Raw genomic sequence first — 20,611 nt, 5'->3', positions numbered from 1 at the left:
GCTGAAAAAATAAAGTTTGGTCCCATGAAAACACCACCAGAGTTCCCCTCTGCAGTGCAGATTTCACTGAAAAATATAAATCTGGAGGTATGAGATGTTGCCTTGGGTTTATGCTGTTCGAAAATCAACGTGGATCACATCTATGTTACTCCAAAAGGTGTCAAGTTCATCTATCAGTGAGTGAGTTCTTTCTGGATTTTTGTAATATTAGTTATTTCTGCCTTGCAAAAGAACTACAGAATAAGACACATTCCATAATTAGAAAGCACTTGGCAAAAATACCATGGGAAAGAAACCACCCTAAACAGGCCAGGAATTTGAGAGCCCTTCCTCTTACAGGTCAGAGGAACATCTTAATCAAAAAATAGAAATGTCTTTAACCTGTCACATGTGTCCTGCTGTCCAGATTATCCTGATCTAAAACTGATTAAAATGCTTCACGTTCCTAAAACACCCTATAGCAGGAGCTGAAGGTTCTGAGACACTTGTCCCACTGCTTAGGAAAAACACCCTGTGTCCCAAAGAGGATGAACATCTGACTGCAGGATAAGGGTACATCAACCCCCTGCCAAAGAGCCAATGCTAAATATTATAACAGGCTTGATAAAAAGGCAAAACCTCCTCCCTATATTATTAGTTCTGCTAAGAATTGTCTCTTTTCTACCCAGTTTTTGGATTAAAGCATCTCCTCTTCCCTTCTCAAACAAGTTATCATGAGCAGAGGTTTGAAGACAGGACATTGGCTCCTGGAGACACAACATTCCTGCTCAGTTATGAAACTGCACACCTAGAAAGGTTAGACCAAAAGCTTGTTATACTCACTCAAAAGGTGCCTCAAGATGGTGAAAGTTCCTTCACTTTACTGCAAACTTCATGACATCACAAGTTGACTGAATTCCCTGATTCTGTGTGAAGGTGTTTGCAGGGTTACAGACAAAACCTTCAAAATAGTGAGGTGTGGCCAAAAGGGTTCAAAAACCAGAAGACAAAGAATATTTAGATTATTATTTTGGATTCTAATTTATGCTTTGTAATGCCTAAAACTGTCAATACTGGCTTTGCTTGTTTTAAGAAAGCTTCGTCAGTGAGAACACCAAACTTCTTTTCTTCCCAAGCTCAGTCTTTCACAAATAAATACCAAAAAAAGGGAATATTGCAAAAAATGGAGATGCACACGTCTCCTTGGATTCCTGCACTCTCCGTGCCAGTGCTGTTCCCTGTTTTGATGCCCCTGGTGATGGATTAAAAGGCACATATGACAGGCTTGTATTTAGTTATGGCTCCCGCACACACACAATAATTCTGGGTCTATGACGTGAGTGAAAACAGAAACTGGGTTAATCTAACAAATTAAGATAAATTTTCCTTGTTGTTGCTTTCTGCTGAGGCAGTGAAACAGAAATGGCTGGCTGGCTTTGACAGTGGCCATCAGAACAAAGTCCCACTTTACAGTTACCAGATGCCCTTAATGTGATGCCAGCTTGTCTCATGCCCGTGGCTGCTCCCGCTCACGGCCCTGTCAGGGTTTCCCTGATTTTACAAACACACTCCAATCCCAACAGCGATTGTTGCACTGACTCCAACAGCAAAGTTTAAACCCAGCAGTTAATTCCCTGGGATTGCTCTGACACAATGGTTTGCAGCAGCTCCCTGCAGTGGCTGTGGCAGGGATGGGGTTTGGAGGGAGCTGGTAACACAAACAGCCTGACTCAGTCCAGCTGATGTGCATTCCTGCCGACTGACTTTCCAAACAGTCACTCCTAGTGGCAGGACCTACAGCTTCCTTTTAAGGGGAAAAAATGTTTTCACAGGAAAAATTAAGTGTTCAAAGCCTGTGCATATCTCTGTGCTTCCAGTGAGTCTCGCCTGTAAAAACACTTCTTGTTGCACGCAGAACAAAAACTTCTCCTTCCTTAATTTAAAGCTGTTCCTCTTTTTTAACGCAGCCATTGGCTGTCTGCCCATCCCGGGCACTCTCAGGTGAAATATCCTAGCACACTGCTTTTCACACAAACACAGAGCTGGTTTTCCAAAGGAAGGACTCAATCTGAGTGAGGAAAACACGATGAAAGAGAACAGGGAATGTTCAGGCTGCAGACAAAACTTTCCAGCTCACACTGCTGACTGACAGTTCCTATTCCTTCACATTTCTTTTCCTGCATTTCTGAAAAGAGGCTCAGTGTTAGAAAGGGCTTCAGGCTGGAAAGCAAATCACAACAAAAACTTCTTGTTCCATCCACTGAGATAAGGAAAGAGTGAGCACTGGTGCTTTGCCTGCAAGTTAGATGAAGGAAACAGGATTTCCCTCTGCTACTCCCTGAGCAAGATCCCAAGGAAATGTTTCTAATAATAGGAAATTACTATATAAGGCCAGATCAGCACTAAACTGTTTGCAGTCTGGAGGAGAAGGATGTACAGGAATCCTGAGGAGGCTGCTCACACATCAGGGCAAGGCAGCACACCCAGGGCTCCCCTCCACACAGAGGGACAGCGTTTAACCTGAGCTGAGCAGGGTCCTGTCCCACAGCCCAAAATAGCAACTAAATGGACAAATTAGAGATGCTCTGGCCTTCTGTGATGTCCTTGCTTTCCTCCATGGCAGGAAGAAGACACGATATACTTTAAAATCTATAAAATAATGCTTGCAAAGCAAAGCTGAGCAGGTTTCTGATTGGGAAAGGGCAGAAAAAGACACAATCACACAACATGGGCAGTGCTGATGCAGAGGGCAGGCTGAGAGCTCCCCTTCCTGGGCTGCAGATCCGTGGAGCACCAATGTTTTATGAACTGGACAGTTCTTACTCATCTTGGTTTAAACAGCAAAGACATTGGGCACCATTAAAGTTCATTTTTGCAGCACTCCCACAAAACAGCAGGAATTAATGTCTCCTAGGCCAAGAGTTTCAGCAGCTCCAGGCAGCTGCACATCCCAGCAGAGCTGCCAGGGATGTGCATCCTTTCCACATTCCTTCAGCAGACACCAAACCTGCAAGCCCAGTTAAAGGACACATTTTCCTCCTTCTTATACAAATGGGAGTTACTACAACAATGCTCCCAGAGGCCTCCTTTGGGGAAAGGGATAGTACTGGAAGGTTTCTCTGTGATTCCCATCAAGGGGGATCTTTCCATCTCTGCTTTTTCTGTGGGGAAGGCCAGGAGCACCCAGGGCAGGGCAGCCTGCTGAGCAAACACAGCCCCAGAGCTGCCACGGAAACGAGCACAATATAAATTGCCAGACAGATTTATCACCCAGAGTTTTGTTGGTTGGATTTTTTTTTTTCCTCCTTGACAGCAAGAGATGTTTGTGACAAAATGTACAAACAATTCTGTATCTGCAGCCCTGCCACATCCTATGTCTCTTCTCTGCAGAATGACACAACTTCCAGGGGAAAGCAAAGCCAAATCCCAGCCAATATTTTCCTGCCAGCTGGTAAGACCTCCTTGAGCTGCAGTGCTCAGTTTGCCACAGCAAATTAAAAAAAAAAACCTTAAAAACAGAGCATTAAAAAAAAAAAACAACAATCCAGGCTATCCTTGTGAAAGGATCACTGATGAGAAATTAGAGTTTGACAGCAAAGCTCTCTCCACATCTCAGCATCAGGAGCTTCACAGCCCCCATGAAAACACAGCTGAGATTCCCAAGAATTCCCAATCCCCTCTGCTGTCCCTCAGGATCCCTCCAGTGGCACCAGGATCTCAGCAGCTGCCCCTGGTCCCCACAACACCTGGCCAGGACAGGGTGTGCACTCAGAGCCTTCCAGGGCCTCTTCTGGGCCAAGAGGATGTTTCACTTTGGGCTTTATCTTTAGGGACATCTTGATTTCTGAGGATTTTTAGCCTGACCTTTAATTTTTGTCCTGTTAAATACTTCACATCCTTGACTGCAGAGCAAGGGGGAAAATGAGTGCAGGCACCAGGCAGAGCTGGGAAACACAAGTGGTTATGACTCTGAGAGAAAAACAGCTACAAAAAAGCTCTAATTTTAAATGCTCTTTATGCCTCTTTTCTCATGTAATACTTGCTCCATAACAATTACAAAGCAATTCAGCAAGATGGCCTCTGCTGCTATGGTTTGTGGTCAGTGGTATCTGAAGTTAAATTTGGAGAAGAACATTTTTGGGAATGAGCTCCCTGTGGATTTAAGTCAGTACAAAGGCTCAGCTGTCAGGCTGGACCCTAACACTGCTGTATTCCCTGTTTATTTTTCATACCAGCTCCAAGGATGCAGGCACTAAGATGTTTGCTCAGTTTCAAAGTCAAGTCCAGGAGAAATAAGATATTTATCTTGGCTCTAAAAAGTGAGAAGAATCATACCTGTGTATTGACAGGATTCCAAGCCTCCCCTGTGCCCCCAGTGATTGCAAAATTCTTCTCTAAATATAGGAATTATCTGTTTAGAACTGCCAGCACTAAAGCAGAAAGTTTAAGTTGCTTTATTTTCTTTAGTAGGTTATATCTGAAACCAACAGAAGGCTACCTGAAAGAGATCATTCTTAATGTGCCAACATTCATCATTTTACACAAATCCAAATACCAAATTTATCTACTATATCTTTATAGGAAATAACTTCACTTTACTGACCTCTCCTGTCCTTTTCAATTTGAAATTACAACTTTCACCAATGTAGCTTTACATTAAAACAAACCACACCCAAAATCAGATCATTGGTACTGTGAAAAACAGCTTAAAAGGAAATACCTCCCTCCAAAACAGCCAAATGAAATTGTTTCTTTTAAGGCAGCATCGAGCTTCTCCTTTTCATAAAGCTTGAATAAAGCTATCGTGGAATTCCTAATTTGTTTTCAAAGCCATGAACTTTTCTGTTATGTGCAGACTGCAGCATAGGTAATATCTAGATTTTATGAGCATATTCAAGCTTCCAAAGTCAGAAGAATAAAGGTCAAATGACTAAAACTTTCCTCAAAAGCACAGGAGAGAGGCTCACATATGGAACATATTTGCCTAAATTTGGATTTTTTTAGAAAATATTTTGTACATGAGTGATACCCCAACAAATAACTAACCCTACTCCTCTCTACTGTTACTGTAACAACAAAATCCCTTTCTATGGACAGTTTATAGTAGGCTAAAGATGTTTATATCAATGTAATATCTGGGATATTTTTATCATTTGTACCCAAAATATGGGGATATGTTGCTGTGAGCAACATTTTGTATTGGTACAATTGCATTTGCCATATGTTTGTTCCATGGATTATCCACAGGTTCCCTGGGGAAAAAAGCCAAATCAGCAACCTGCAAGTGTTGGGTGATACCTGGGAGTAACAAATTCTTATTTTCCTTCTGGGTGTGACCCTCATTTAAAGCAAATTCTGTAGAAATTCTGTGGCAAGCTCCAAGTTCCCAAGTGGAGTTAAGTTAATTGAATGCCCTGGACATGGAGGGAGTTTTTAATTTTTTAATTTAATTTAAAAATGGAGCAGTTTTTAATTTGATGATTTATAAGTGAAGAGTTTACAGGCACAGCTTGTACTTCCACTTTTTTCTTTTTTAACTTTTTTTTTTTTTCTTTTTCCTCTCTCCTCTGCTTCAAACTGACTTTGTTGGCCTAAGGCAGGCAGTTATTTTGGAGCAGTGCAAAGTTATAAATAAATTCTAATAAAACTATTAGTGACACACATGAGACTGAACTTTTCAAACCCCTCTTTGTAAGGGAACAAAGAGCACTTTACACTGACTGTGATGCCACAAGCCCCCAAAGAAAAGTTTAAGGAAAGGGTTTCAACAACTAGCTCATGAACCCAAAATAAGAATATTGGATGAGCTGTAGAAACTGCAGATTGTGCTGAAAGGAAGGGGCTGAGCAGTTTGCAGAGGGAAGGAGAGGAGGCAGAGGCTGGCAGAGAGCTGAGCACGTGGATGTCTGAGCTGCTTCCCTTTGCCCTGCCTGCCCTGCTCCTGCTGAAAAGGAGGGGAAAAGGCAGCAGATGAAGGGGATTTATTGTGTGAGCTCATCTCCTCTGGCTGCTCTGCCTGTGCCCCAAGGAGCTCCCCCTGTATCACTCATGGAGGATTTAATGCTTTGGTGAATCTTTTCTGTCCCAAAATAGATGGAGCATCACTTAACATCCACAGGGAATGATGAGCTGTCATTGGGATGGCAAAAGTGTTCCAGGCTGCCTGGAAAATAGAATCATCATTTCAGAAGGGTATCCCATGTCCACCTGCATCAGCCTGCACTCAAATTCAGAATATTCTCAATTCAGAACATCGTTTTCCAAGAATTTTAAAACTGACATTCCCATTGGATTAAAACCACCTTAAATCAAGATTTTTTAATGTAAAAAAAGCAGTATGACATTGATGTTAAAAAATAAATTATTGGCCTGCAACTTAGCCCCCTTTGGATTACAAGCAATATATCTCATCTCCAAGGTAGTTTCAACCCTCTCTTAAGGAGAATTACACAGAATTACTCTGCATTTTCAAAACTTTCTGCATTATCAGAGGCATCAGTTTAATCAGAAACAGAGACACTACAGAACAATGAAGGAGTCCATCCCTTTGTGGTTCTCAGGAATGTGTGTTGCACATCTGGATAAACATGGGTCTGCAGAGAATGGAAATATTCATTCCCCAGCTGTGGTTGGGTCCAAACCCTTTTTCTTTCTCTGTCTGATTTACTCCTAATCCTGCATTTGGTGGCTGCAAAACTGCACAAACCCTGCTGAGGCTGACACAACAGGCCCAGGAATGTTCCTCACGACCCTTTACACCTATTTTCTAAACAAAACCTTCTCCTGGGCTGTGAGCTCCGGCTGAAAGGAGAGATCCTGAAGGAATTGACAGTTGTGACATTACCAGAAATGCCAACTGTCCCACAGCATCTTGTTCTCCAGCAGGAGATGAGGGCTGGCACTTCTAAGAGACAGGAAAGGGATGGACTTTTGCATTCCCTGTTTATTTTTCATACCAAGCAAGGATGCAGTCGCTAAGTTGTTTGCTCATTTTCAAAGTCAAGTCTAGAAGAAATAAGATATTTATCTTGACTCTAAAAAGTGAGAAGAATCGAAGATGAGACTGGGAGACTGAGAGCAGAGTTCACCATCCTGCTAGAAATCCTGGATTTGGAGATCTCATGGAAATTGGGTGTATTTAGATCTTCTGCTCTGATGCTGTGTGGGAAAACCCCACAGTCCATGGCAGCCAGGAGCACAAGAGGAACTGTCTGAACCATCCCACTGGGAAGGAAACACCTTTGCCCCTCTGATTTCACAGGTACAGATCCTCTAGACACATCAAGGACTTCCCCTTGGGGAGGGAATCTGAGCTCTAATCTGACAGAAGGATCCAAGACTCTCCAAAATAGATATTTCACATAGAAAAGTCAACATTTGTTATCAAACCCCATCATGAAAGAAATACATAGAAACCACAGGCAGCAGCTTTGGTTTGTTACCTTAAATTTTCTGTTTTACCAAGTCTCCTAAAGCCAGGGCAGCAGCATCTGCTGTTACAGCAACAACAGCAGCCCAGCCCTCATCACTCCAACAATGGGAGCAGGCTGCAAAAAGCTGAGAGCTGACACAAAATGCAGGGCAAGCCCTAAATTAACCCTGCCTTGCCAAGGTCAGTGCTCTGCCCTCAGCCTCAGTGGTGTTGGAGTGCACCTGTGGCAGGAAAAAAGGTCAAGCTCTTTTATACCACCTAAAGGAAAGCATCAATATTTGAGGGTTTGTTTCAGGAGCTGTTGTTTGCATGGCTGAAGTAGAAAAACAGAGACACAGGGAAGTTCATCACTGTAAATTATTGATCTGCTGCTTTCTAGACACTGAAACTGGTAATTAAACAAATGGTAAAAAGATACTTCATCAATTATAGAGGTGCCACTTTAAATTACACTTGCTCCAGGATGAATAAAACACAGAGGTTAAATGCTTTGGGTATTTCATGCCTGCTTCTTGTTCAAAATCCTCACTGCACCAATGATTCTAATTCTCATATCCTGCTGCTCCAGAGCTGTGTGCTCTGTGTCAAGCTTCACAAAGGGAAATTAGAGCTTTTGTTTCACAAGTTTTAGTTCACACAATGTCCAGGAAGCACAGTGCCAGGGTCAGGAAAGAGCATTTGGAGCAGATATCATTGGGATTCCCTTTCTGCTCAGCAGGGTTGGTTATATGGCCACAAGTCAAAGCCCTGTGGTTACAGCCCTCCCTCAAAAATCAGACAAAAAAAAAAAAAAAAAAAGAGTTTTGTCTGCTAGCTAGCAGCCCCTTGTGCAATCTGTGAAGGACAGGGCAGACATTTGACACTGGCCTGATGGTTTTTAGTAGCTATAGACAAGCACACACCCTCCCCAACCTAAATAACCAGCAAGCTGCTTGCGAAGCAATATGGTGATGACATCAAAGATGCCCTTTTAAGCAGAAATCATGTCACAATCATGATGATGACTCAAATTTGATTTGTGATAAAATTTTATATGAGGGTGCACACCTTGCTGCATCAAGCTTAAGGTTATCTCATTCCACATGTTAAATATGTGAATGTAAAAGTACACTGGCTCTAATACTGATTTTGAAACAAACAGCAATCAAAGAACAGCTTGGCTATCTTGTTCTGGCATGGGTTCTCTAGAACTATTATTACATCTTAAATAGATTTCACCCAGGGAAAGCACTTAATGAAGGCTGAGTTCATCCATTGATTGAGATATGGAATATGAATATTCCAGGTTTAAGGCTGCAAATGCAGCAGAAGCAGCTGCCTTAAAGGCACATGCAAAGCAACCCTAACAGGTGGACACAGCTGGCATCCCTCATGGAGCAGGGAAACAGCAGCTGCTGCTGGGGCCAGGACAATCCTGGGAGTCAAAGAGCTCATCATGGAGCAGAGGGGCAGGAGTGAAGGTGGAGCTCAGAGAGAAAGGAGAGGCTGAGGTGGAGAAGTATCAGAATGTGGTGTGGAAGCTGGAGGTGATGGAAGAAGCTGGAGGTGATGGAAAGCTGCAGCTTTCAGCTGATGGAAACACCCCAGTGGGAGATGGAGGCTGGGCTGTAGGATTACTGTGGAGGAAAGAACATCAGTGCTTGGTAGGGGGACAGGAGAATCAAAGGCTGACTCTTCCTACTGCTCCCCAGATAATGAGGCTGAAGCACAAGGAGAGCCAGCTCTGCCACAGGCCTGGTGCCAAGTGCTTTGTGAAGCGCTCCTTGCCTGTTCTAGGAGAGTTACACAAGGTAAGGCTTTATTCATAAGTGCCTGATGGATCCTGTGTGTGCAGCAGCTCCTACCAGCAGAGCGGTGTTTGTGGGAAATGTTAGCAAGAGTGTCTAAGAGAGATAAAGCCTTTGAGCTGCAGATGAAGCTGCCAGCCCTCATTTCCAGCTTGTCAGAGCAAGTCCTCCTTGAAGTCAGCGGGCTGGAATGAAGAGAATCTGGCATTTGTGCTGGATGTATGGCTCAGGCAGGCGGGGCGGAGCTGCCTTTAATCAGACTTTCCACAGAGCAGCGGCAGAGGGAGCGGCCGGGGCACTCAGTGATGGGCGTTATCGCTGCCCATCCACAGATTCCTCTCCTCCGACTTCGGATTTCAAGCCTGACCTCCTTTCCTGCTTCCACCAGCCCTAGAGCTGGAGGGCAAGGGCCACACAGGACTGAAATCCGAGAGCCCTTCACATTCTCAGGATTGCTGGGCTGTGTGAGAGGCAGCACACACTTGTCTGGTGAGCTGATAAATTCCACAACAGCTGATGGCTCCCAGGAGTGGCTGCATGCAGGTACCTGCAGGGCTGAACACCCCTATGCCAAAATTCACTTTTCCAAGTGCTAACCTACTCCAGCTCACAGCTGATTGTGAAGCCTCCTCACCCACAGTGCATCAAAAAGGAGCAAAATTCCAAAACATTTTAAACCAGCTGCCTACTGCAGCATCAAGAATTCCAGCACGAACCACTTTGGGTTGTTTTCTACCCTCACAATGAGCCTACAGGCCACTGCATCACACAGAGCTCCAATTCCATCTAGAAATAGCCTCTTGAAGTCTCTGTTGCAGGATGGCATTCTTAAATTTTGTTTCCTTGTGTGCCACTGCTGGTGGTGACAGCAACAAATTGCAGGAACCTGCACGAATGCCCGGGGTGGGCACAGAGCCACATCCCACCTCTGGCATGGAAGGGTTTTGGCAGCAGAATTAATTCCTTGTCCCCTCCCCTGTGTCTCTCATGGCATGCTCAGATACCACAACAGAGTAACCTTGTTCTGCTACCCACCACAAATGCCTTGTCAGAGTCCCACAGTGCTCTCAAAGGTTCTTTGGATCTTTACACCTGGTGAAAAGCAGGGCAAAAGTGGGGATCTGTGCATCCTCACCTGGGTAAGGTATTGCCCATCCTCACACTCGGTGCACTGGCTCTCCCAAACTCCATCCATGGAAAAAACAATGCCCTGGGAAGGGAAGGGAGCTAAATATTCCAGACAGCAGTGCCCAACTGGATCCCTGTGCCTTGGGCTCCTCTCCCTGTGTGACCGTGTTCACAGGGGTCTGAGGATGAGGGAAGAGACGAGGATTTGACTCCATATTTCAGAAGAGTTGATTTATTATTTTATGATATATATTATATTAAAACTATACTAAAAGAAAGGAAGAAAGGATTTCTTCAGAAGGTTAGCTAAGAATAGAATAAGGAATGATAGCAAAGGTTTGTGGCTCGGACTCTCTGTCTGAGCCAGCTGACTGTGGCCATTAATTAGAAACAACCAACATGGGCCAATCACAGATGCACCTGTTGCATTCCACAACAGCAGATAATTTTGTTCCTGAGGCCTCTCAGCTTCTCAGAAGGAAAAATCCTAAGGAAAGGATTTTTCATAAAGGATGTCTGCGACATCCCTGTTTTGGATGCCAGCCACTCGAAGGATGCTTTGGCAAGAGGCACAACAGAGAGCAGCTTTTCCTGGCTCTGTGTCCAAGTGTGTGCAGCCTGGAAGGATTTATCAGTGCCTCTCTGATCTGAATGCACATTACAGGGCACCAGCAGTGCAGGACTCAGGGGCAGGTGCTCCTGCACTGCTCAGGAGCTGGGGCTGTGGCAGCTTGGGAATGCTCGTTATGAGCAGTGGAGTGGAGATTGACTGTTCTGTTTGTAAACCCTGATAAAGCCAACATTTAGAAAACAACTAATTACCATTTATGTCCCAAACAGCTGGCCCAGCTCCACATCCACATACTGGGAGGTTTTGGTGCCAATCAGCCCACACATCAGAGCACAAAAGTGCCCCAGTGTGACTGCAGAACCTTCTAGCAAACAAACTTCTCACTAGCACTGACTTCAAGGATCAAAACACAGCAGTGTAAGAATAGAACAGCCACACAAGCCATCATTCCCACATCATTACACTACAGACACTTGTCCAAGGTGAAAAGGGCACAGAAAATGTCCTCTGAGGGCAGTCCCAGGCTGCTGCCATCTGGCCTGGCCAGCTGATGTTACTGTGACAGCCTCTGTGCCTGTCCTGGCCCTCTCCCCCTCTGGATGGGACTAAGATCCATTCAGCTCTGAGCAGACACTTCAGGGAACTGAACAAACAGAAAATGTTGTTTTTGTCATCACTGCTCTCCCAGCTTTGTTTCAAAGGGTTAATCAAAGGGTCAGATGGATGCAAGGACAAGGCAGGGAGTGGAGAACTACAGTGAAACCAGTTTAAATTGGTTCAGTGAAAGGTGGAACAAGATGATCTTTAAGTCCCTTCCAACCCAGACCATTCTATGATTCTAAACAGAACTGATATCAAGATAAGCTTATCTTAGATACAAAAGAAAGGGCGTTTCATGGAAGTGACACGGATGAAGCTCCAAGACTCCCTGACTGCTTGTTCATCCCCTCCCCTGTGCACACCCTCATGCCTTGAGCACTGGAATCCTGGAGAAGTGACACAAGGACAGAATCACCCCCAGCAGCCCTGGGGACAAGGCCAGGAATGTCACCAGGGGTGCAGCCTGTCAGGAGCAGGGAGCAGCACCATAAATCACCTAACCTGACACATGGGGATCCTGTCCCAGCACTGCTCTGCTACTCCCAACAACTGCAAAAACTGATATTTTTGGCCTTAGAAATGAGAGCTGATGCTGGTGGGTTTGGTTGCCAGCACAAGGAAAGGAGCAGCTCACTGCACACACTCATCACTGAGCCATTTATTGACCCAAATGAACCTCCCCATCCCCTATCAATCCAGAAATGTCAATCCAGCCCACACTAAACACTGATTGATTTTCTACTCTAACGAGCAGCGTGTCACATTTGTGTTAACTACTCATCAGTTCAGATAAGTGGTTTGCAATTAAGATAATTTGAGACCAGTACAAGTGTGGCCTGAAAAGGAGTTCAGCACAGAGAAATTCACTGCTCAAAACAGACAGCCAGGTACCAAGCAGAGAGCCACAGCATAATTTACCTTTCCAAACCAAAAAAAATTTTGTCACAACCTATTTTTTTCCTAGGAAGGCAATAACTGGCTCGTACAAGTATTTCTTCCCAGATGTGAACACTCACCCTGCAGCAACACTGATTTCTGCTTTCCTTCCTCTCAGGTGACACCACAATCCTTTCACAGGTGCTCCCTTATTCTGATGGCAGGCAGGCAGCATTCCAGCAAAAAGCTGCACTCAGGGACAAACAGCCAACTTGACTGAAGCCTCCAGAGAAAAATAAACAGTTACAGGAGAGCAGCTCTGAGTTCCATGGCCCTGAGCCTGGACATAGCTCACATTCTCATCCTACACAGAGCCACTCTGTGGAATTCTCCTCCCAGTGCAAGTGGTTTGGACACCAGCAGCTGCCAGTTCAACACATTCAGGTTGCAGTTGGAACTCCCCTGTCCCCACCTAGATCCGGAAGCTTCAGAGCAGACACTTGGCAACCACCCAGGTTTCAGTTTGAAGAGACACAGAGATCAAACAGCCTCCTGCACAACACAAGGGGGTTTTTTGCATAGAGAACACCACATCTCTTGCAACATTTCCTTTTCACATGGAGCCCTCATGACCAGTGTGCCAGAGCAGCAGGGAAGTCCTCAGTCCCTCCCAGCACTCACTACCTGCCAGGCTGCCAGCACCAGCCATGCCCTGCTTTTCTCTCCAGGAAGTGCAGCTCATCTCTCTTTTTACTCTTCTTTCCTTTCTGCTTCTTCCTTGTATCAAGCCACAAATACCTCAAATCAGATTAGTTTATATTTTAATCAAATAACATCTGAAAGCTTTACCCTAATATGTAAATGGCTCATAACCATTAGCTCTTGTATTCTTTAATTATATCAGGCAAAGTAAAAAGACACTGTGCTTCTTCATTATGTTGTTTTTCTTAAAAGTTCTAAGGGACTTAAACACACCTGGTTTGGAAATACCTTTTGCATAAATTATCCCAAATTCCTCCTTAGCTTTCTCAAATCCCTGCAAAAGCAGTCAGTGCTGTTTCTTCTGTGGGTTTAGGGGACATCTCTTTGGTGATCTTAAAGGACAATATTTTAAGGTATTGAACTGTCAGGCAGCACTGCAGCTCACCTGCACTACTTTTACAATCAAGACTCAAACAATTTACAGAGCTGCTTTCTGCTGGAAACCAAATTTTTAAGTGCTGAAACTAAGCTCCAACTGAAACAACACAAGAACCAAGACAATGGGCATTTGTTCCCAAGTTATTCCATGAAGCTGAGCTTTAACTTCCTTCAGCTGAATAGTCTGAGAGTCCCCTTCTTCAGGAGGATGTGGAGGCCAACAGAGCAAAATGAGATTGATCAGAACTCTGATATGGGCTCATTTTGGCCTCACCACCTTTTCTGCCTCCCACACATCTTTATCTCCATCTAACTTTTCCAGCCTCCACTTTTTGGCCTCTACTTTCCTTGCTGACCTCCCACTCCTTTTCAGTTTCTGCTTTTTCTATTGGTCTCCCACCCTCTCTCAGCCTCCACTTTTCCTTCTGGGTTTTCAGCCTCTTGTTTTCTCTCCGACCAGCACAGAATATTCAAACCCCCTCAAAGTTTACAAACTCCCTTTCCAAACAACCAAGTTTCACCTTGATATGTCCATCCACACTTTTTCTACACCTCAGCTGACCAGAAATGACCCAATGTCCATCCTGACACCTTGCAGTCAGAACCTGGGTTTATGCTCAAGGAAACCTGGTGGTTCTCTCAGTAATTCCAAGCCTGCTAAGATTATCACAGCACTGTACAATTGTTTTAATGGACTTATAAAATAAAATATGAAGGTTTCTGGGATGGTAAAAGTTGATGTTCTAAGCTTTGCTGATAGCTCCATAAATTGCTGTTCCCAGGTCCTGTCCATCAGATTCCTGGACAGAAGATTAGCAAAATTAAATATAATCTGCATTCCCACAGAGTGCTATGGTTGGGCACACACAAAAACACACTCTGTACTTTTCTGCTGAACTTGCTTTTGATCCTCTCCCTCACTTATAAGAGCAAACAAATCCATGCACAAATAAAATTAGGATTTTGCAAGTCACATATTTTGTATTCACCTTCATTGTGACACAAAGGTTTTCCTTTCTGTTTTCCAACAAAAATGTGTCCAAAAAACCTTGCAATTTTGGGAAAAATAAAAAAAAAAGCTTTTTGAATACACTATTTAAAATGAAACACTTGGTTTACTTGAGAAATGTGATGGGTGCTCTGCTGGTTGTTTATACAGAACTCCAAAACCAAAGTCAAACCCTGGCTGTTTTTAAAACCTTTTCAGGTGTAATGGGTGGGGAGGGAAGTTTCCTGTAACATCTGTGAGAAAATCCCATGCTAACACAAAACAGAAGATCATGAGTCAGGAAAAGGCAGAAAAGCTCTCAGCTGAACCCCAGTGCTCACTCAAGGGAGGCAAAAGAAACATCTGCTTTTCTGTCTGAGTTCCAGTTCTGTCAGAGAGAGAATTCCTGCCTTCCTGGTGCAAAGGTGTGGCTTTCCCGCCCAAGAAGAACAAGAGGCAATTTCAAACAGACTCCAAAAGTCCTAAGAGTGGAGGACAACCTGTTATTTAAAATAACAAGGTGTGTGGACACAGAACAAGGCTTCCTGGTCTCTAATTTGGAAGGTTCATAAAACTTTAGAAAATCCCAACACTAATTTGTGCAATAATCTTCCCACCACACCATTGGACTCACCAGCTTTGACTGCAGATCAAAACCTGAGCTGCAGCAGCAGCATTTGTAATGCAGTGCTGTGTGATGTTGCAAACATGCACCAGGTTTAGTTTTTTCCAAAATGTTGGTTATAGCGTGCAGCCTTGTAAAGCACAGAACTGCATATTTTAGTTATTAAACTTCACAAACAAGTCTGGCTGTTGAAAGTCATTTCCCTGAGTAAACAATGACTCAGTGTGGGCTGTATAATGTACAAGTTATTAGTTACTGTTAGTGAGTTTAAAAAAACTCAACTCTATACAAAGGCCTGCTTCAGAATGGAAAATAGTTTTCCTCCTACTTCCATAGTCCCAGTTATATTGTTTCAGTGGAATTTAATTTTCTAAAAAGCTAAACAGATCACTATCTCTTCATTATATAATTGGACATTGACTTAACTGGACCCTTCACCCATGAACAATATGTGCAGTGTGAAAGCTGAGTTTACCTTTTTTCCGTTCTCAGTTTGTCATTATAATGCTGAAATAAAGCTGATTCTTTCCTGGATAGGAATAGCCCATCTAGCCCAGGCATCAGGTGACAATGAAAACAGACATAAAGACAGCCATAAAATATTGAGGATATGGTAATGAAGAAAAATGCAATTGCAAGCTCAATAAAATCCTCTGACAAACACTGCTCCCTAGTTGAATTACAGCTCCTTCCATAATCCCCCTCTTCATTAGCAAAATGGCCAAACACACCTGGTGATTGTCAGCTGGCAGAAGGCACCAGGACCACTCTGCCTAATGAAACTCAGCTGCTGAGGCCCAAGGAGGTTTCCCTGCAGCCTCCAAGCCCCTCCAAAGGCTGCTTTCCTGTTCCAGTGTGCCCTGTCCCAGGGCAGGAGCACATCTCTGTGTTACCTTGTGGAAGGGGGAAATCTCTGGTCAGACTAAAAGGAAATAAGGAGTCAGATCACAGAAAATCCTGAGCTGAAGGAACCCACAAGGATCATCTATTCCAACTCCTGGCCCTGCACAGAGACCCAAACAATCCCACCCTGAGCATCCCTGGGAGTGCTGCCCAAACTCTCCTGGAGCTCTGGCAGCCTTGGGGCTGTGCCCATTCCCTGGGCAGCCTGGGCAGTGCCCAGCACCCTCTGGGGAAGAACTTTTCCCTAAAATCCAACCTAAACCTTCCCTGGCACAGCTCCAGCTGCTCCCTCCCCCTGTCACAGGGCAGAGGTTGGTGCTGCCCCTCACGAGGAAGCTGCAGCCCCCAGTGAGGTCTGACCTCACTCTCCTCTTCTCCAGGCTGCACAAACCAAGTGACCTCAGCTGCTCTTTACAGGACTTCCCCTCCAGACCTTTCATCATTACAGCAAACTCTGTGGTGAAATTTTACTAGAAAAGTGCCTTCAAAAGAAATCATCAAAATAAATGTCAAGGCACAACAGCTCTAGCTTGCAGAGGCCAGCCTGCAGGCTGAGTGCCATCACAGCTGTGTCACAGAGCACTTTTTACTCATTCATGGACTCTCCATTTCCTGGCAAATATCACAACACATTTTGACACGACATTCTTCAGCACCAACAATGACACTGCCCATTCAGTGACAGAGCTTTCAGTGGCTGCAGCCTGCTGTACCTCCCAGCCCTGGGACCTCACTGCCCACAGGGCAAACGCTCCAAAGGTGCTGCCAAAATGGCAAATTCCACGTCCAGTTATTATCAGCTGCTGAACAGAATCACAGGAAGGGTGGTGGCCAGGCTGGCCCAAGGTCACTGTGCTGGTTAAAGGGCTGAGAGTGTCCCAGGAAAGCTGGACATTGGCATCTGACCAAATGATTTCCTAAAGAAAAAAGCTGCCAGGGAGAGCTATCCATGCATGCATGAATGCCACAGGAGTTCTAAATACTAACCTTTACTGCCTTCCAGTACAGGAATTTAATACAGAACAGACTACACTGGAGATATATAGCAACAGAAAAGGTACTGGCCCTGCTGCTCCTTGCTGTATTTAAATGTTTAAATATTTAAATAAGGCAGGGCAGGGCTGTAAGGAACACTTCCACCCCCACAGAACATGACTCAGTTACAACAAATTACTTGAGATTTGTCCACTCCAAACCTTCTGCCATAACAAGCCTTGTTAGCCTTTCACATTGACTTGTGCTGCCTGCTCACATCTTTATTAATGTTTTCTGGAAAGAGCTGGGCACCCACCCCACTAATACATCAACAAGAAATATGCAGAGGAGGGCACAAAACACAGAGCAAGATATTTTCCAGCAGAAAGATCCCTGAATCCAGGCAAAGAGAGGCACAGCACCAGTGGCTCCCTCCAGGCAGAAAAAGAACCGTGCCACAATCTCAGAGGAAGACAAGGCATGCAAACCTCACCCACCAGAGCTGACAGCAAGGTTGGATGGATGGTTTCTGGAGAAGCCAGGGATAGCAATCCTAGGCAGAGCCAACCACATCACTCAGGAGCTGGTTGCACAGCAGGAAAAGCCCTGACAGGAGACACACACATGCCATAATTGCAATCACTTCATGCCAGCACAAAGGGCACACCTGAGCCCAGCCCTCCCTGCCTCTGTGCAGATGTTGCTGTGCTCACACAGAGAGCTGGGCTGGGGAACTGCTCCTCACAAATCCCCTGTTTGTTTGTGGGGCTGCTCAGTTCTGATTTGGATCAGTTCTCAGAGTTAACCACCTCTGGCTGCCACTGCCAGAGGTAACCCAAAGCACAACACAGATGGTTTTCCCCACCACACAAATCAGCCTTTCTGAATGGTTCTTTGGCCTGTGTGAAGGCACAAGTGACTGAGTTACACCTCTCCCAAAGGGCTGTGGCACACACCAGCCCTGGGGAAATCTCTACTTTGAGTTCCCTCCACCTCCTGTTCTGCAGCACCTGTAACACTCCAGCTTCTCCCAAACACACTCCTGTCCTCCAGAAGGCACAGCTGGTTATCTGAGAACAGTGCTCACTCATCAGCCCTTTGAACTGGGGGGCAAAGTGCTGCAGCCCAATGCTCCTCAATATTGTCCATGCTGGAAGCATTCACAGCTGCCAGGTAAGGGCCAGGGGAAGGGGCACTGGGAGCTGGGTTGGCACTGCCCTGGGACTGTGGCAGCTGCTGCAGTTTGTTTTTCCTGCACTTGGAGCAGACTGTTCCTTCGGACAGGGGGAGAGGAATTGGTCCTGTTCCTAGAAAGCATGTGGTTCCTAATGCAGTAATGAGCAACATGACACTACAAACAGAAAAATCCCAAATATCTGAACAAGACTATCTTATCTTTGCATATATCTGAACAAGACTAAGATTCTCTTAGCTTTGCATAAAGGCATCCATAGAGTTTGAGCTTATGCATAAAAAGAAACACTATATTTAATGTTATAAAGCCTTCTTAGCCCCCAGTTTTTTACTGGCCTTTCTCCAGTGGGGTTAGATCAGATAAAAAAAAAATTAAATGGCTTGGCTCATTTTGTCAGGATCTATGCAAGTTCTCTTACAGCTGTTATAAATCCTGAAGATGTACTGTAAATCACGAGTTTCTTCACTATTAATTATGCAGAAGAGAACAGAAATTACACACTGTGGATACTGACTCACATGGGATCTCTCACTCCTTAGTGTGTTATGATTCACACCATTTTTTTTAACCTTTAAAAATAAATCTATCCTTTATACCACAATAAATTAGAACATGTGTTCAGTGTAACACTCCATTGGTCCCTGCCAGGCAGAACACAAAATTCATATTTACACAGCCCCTCCCTAGAACACAGGATTATATCCACTATCAAAATTAAAACCCCTGAAGTGTTATGACAGTGGTTGCCATATCAGGGTCTACTGTGAAAATTAAGAACTCATCAGTTCCATAAGCCTTAGGCAGTTTCTAAAAGTTTTGAAAAGGTGCTGACAACTGGCAATTGTCTACTGCTCCAAAAGGGGATGAAAGAAAAATGCCTTTCTTTCCAAGTACTCTAAGATGTGGTTCTGTTTTCATGGCTTGTCCCACCAACCAAGCAAATTTTCTCATTTGTCACTTTTAAAAACTAAGCAGCTGCCATCCACAAGTAGTTCTGGAGGAGCCTTCCCCCCCCAAGCAACTGTCAGAGAGAGATTAAATACCAGAATAATCTCTGTATTGTATCTCAGAACCACTTTTCCTCTGCAATCCTCCCAACGACAAGAATGCAGCTCAAGCCAGCTTACTTGGAAAATTCAAGTTACTAGAATGAGTTGCTCATTCAGGCAGAGTCAGATTCCTCCCATGAGTCACTGTCACTTAAAACAATTAACTCCAGGTATATTAGAACTGGGGAAAACCGGAATGGAAAGCAGCATTGGAGATGGGGATCCTGAGCCTCAGTGGGGACGCAGACCTGGGGTCTAAATTGAGAAGTTAAGGAGTTTGACCATCTCCAGCTGTGAGAGGGGGCTAAATAGAGAGGACACTTCTCCATGAAGTGCTCTGAGGCACCTGTGCAAGCGCTGGCAAAGAAGGAAGAATTCCTTCAATGCGAACAGTCAGCGCTGTGCCCAGCAGGGTGGATCACACCCAGGAGCTGTAACGCAAGTTCGGGATGTACGGGAAGCCTGTCTTGACAAGGGCAAGCCGAGCCGCCCGGAGCCCCGGCCGTGTCACGGCCACGTCTGAGCCCCGCCCTGCCCGGCCCCGGCTCCGCTGGGGCTCGGCCCGTGCCGGGCAGGGATGCGCGCACGGAAGCGTTACCGGAGTGCACCGGGAACCGGGCAGCGAGGGACTGCTGCGGGCAGCCGGAGCCACGCCGTGCCGCCAGCGGGATGCCGGCTGCTCTACCCCGGTCATTTGCTCCTTCCGCGCAGAACGCTCCGAGTTTCCGGGAAGGTTCGGCGGCTGCGGGGAACGGCCGAGCCGCGGCTGCCCCCGCGCCGCCCCGCGCGCCCCGCGGCCACCATGTGCCCGAGCGCCGGTACCGCCGGCCGGCCGGGCGGGACGGACACACCGCGCACACCGACAGACGGACAGAGCGCCCGCTCGGCCCCCCCGGCCCCGCTCACCTGCGCTCGGTGGTGCCCCGGGACGAGCGGCTCGGGGCCCTGCGGCGGCTCCGCGAGCGCCTCGGCGCCGACTGCCCGCGGGAGCCCGCGGCGCGCCGCTAGTGAGCATGTCCGAGCGCCGGGCATGCGGGCTGGGCTGGGGCCGCTCCGCCCTCACCTGCACCGGCCCCGAGCTCCGCCGCCGCCCCGCCTCGCCCCCCGGGCCGCCCCGCGATCCTCACGGTGTCCGCGGCAGCAGCAGCATCCTGCTGGGCAGCTTGCGCAGAGAGCTGCTGGGAGCTCCGAGGGCAGACGCACCTGTCTGCTGCAGACGGACAAGATAAACCTGGAACGCTGTCGGTAATTCTACCGGCTGTGAGAGACATCGGGAGTGCGTGTTCCTGGGAAGGACGCAGGTGGAGTTCATTGCACCGAGCTCGGGTAACCATCGGCTGTGAGCAGCGCATTGGTTCATCCC

The 20,611-nt window shown here is 45.9% G+C and overlaps 1 protein-coding gene across 3 annotated transcripts in view; it reads right to left on the bottom strand.

Annotated features, from left to right (window-relative positions):
* The window catches only part of MYO1C (myosin IC), a 52,594-nt gene extending 32,289 nt beyond the window's left edge, over nt 1-20,305 (bottom strand). The window contains exons 1-2 of one of the 3 annotated variants that reach the window (XM_074557310.1): nt 20,155-20,278; nt 17,502-17,610 (exon numbers count right to left, since the gene is read on the bottom strand). Coding sequence is in view for 1 of the 3 variants with exons in the window: in XM_074557308.1 (XP_074413409.1) it covers nt 20,155-20,280 (126 nt within the window). In the remaining 2 variants the exon portion in view is untranslated. Of the gene's footprint in view, nt 1-12,513; nt 13,221-17,501; nt 17,611-20,154 lie in introns of those variants that run through there. The other 2 variants (XM_074557308.1, XM_074557311.1) reach the window with 2 other exon arrangements.
* Between the last annotated feature and the right edge of the window lie 306 nt (nt 20,306-20,611).

This window comes from Zonotrichia albicollis, chromosome 22, assembly GCF_047830755.1.
Source record: "Zonotrichia albicollis isolate bZonAlb1 chromosome 22, bZonAlb1.hap1, whole genome shotgun sequence".
In the NCBI taxonomy this organism is placed as follows: domain Eukaryota; kingdom Metazoa; phylum Chordata; class Aves; order Passeriformes; family Passerellidae; genus Zonotrichia; species Zonotrichia albicollis.
The sequence above is the reverse complement of the archived record's forward strand: the minus strand, read 5'-3'. Positions and strand labels throughout refer to the sequence as shown.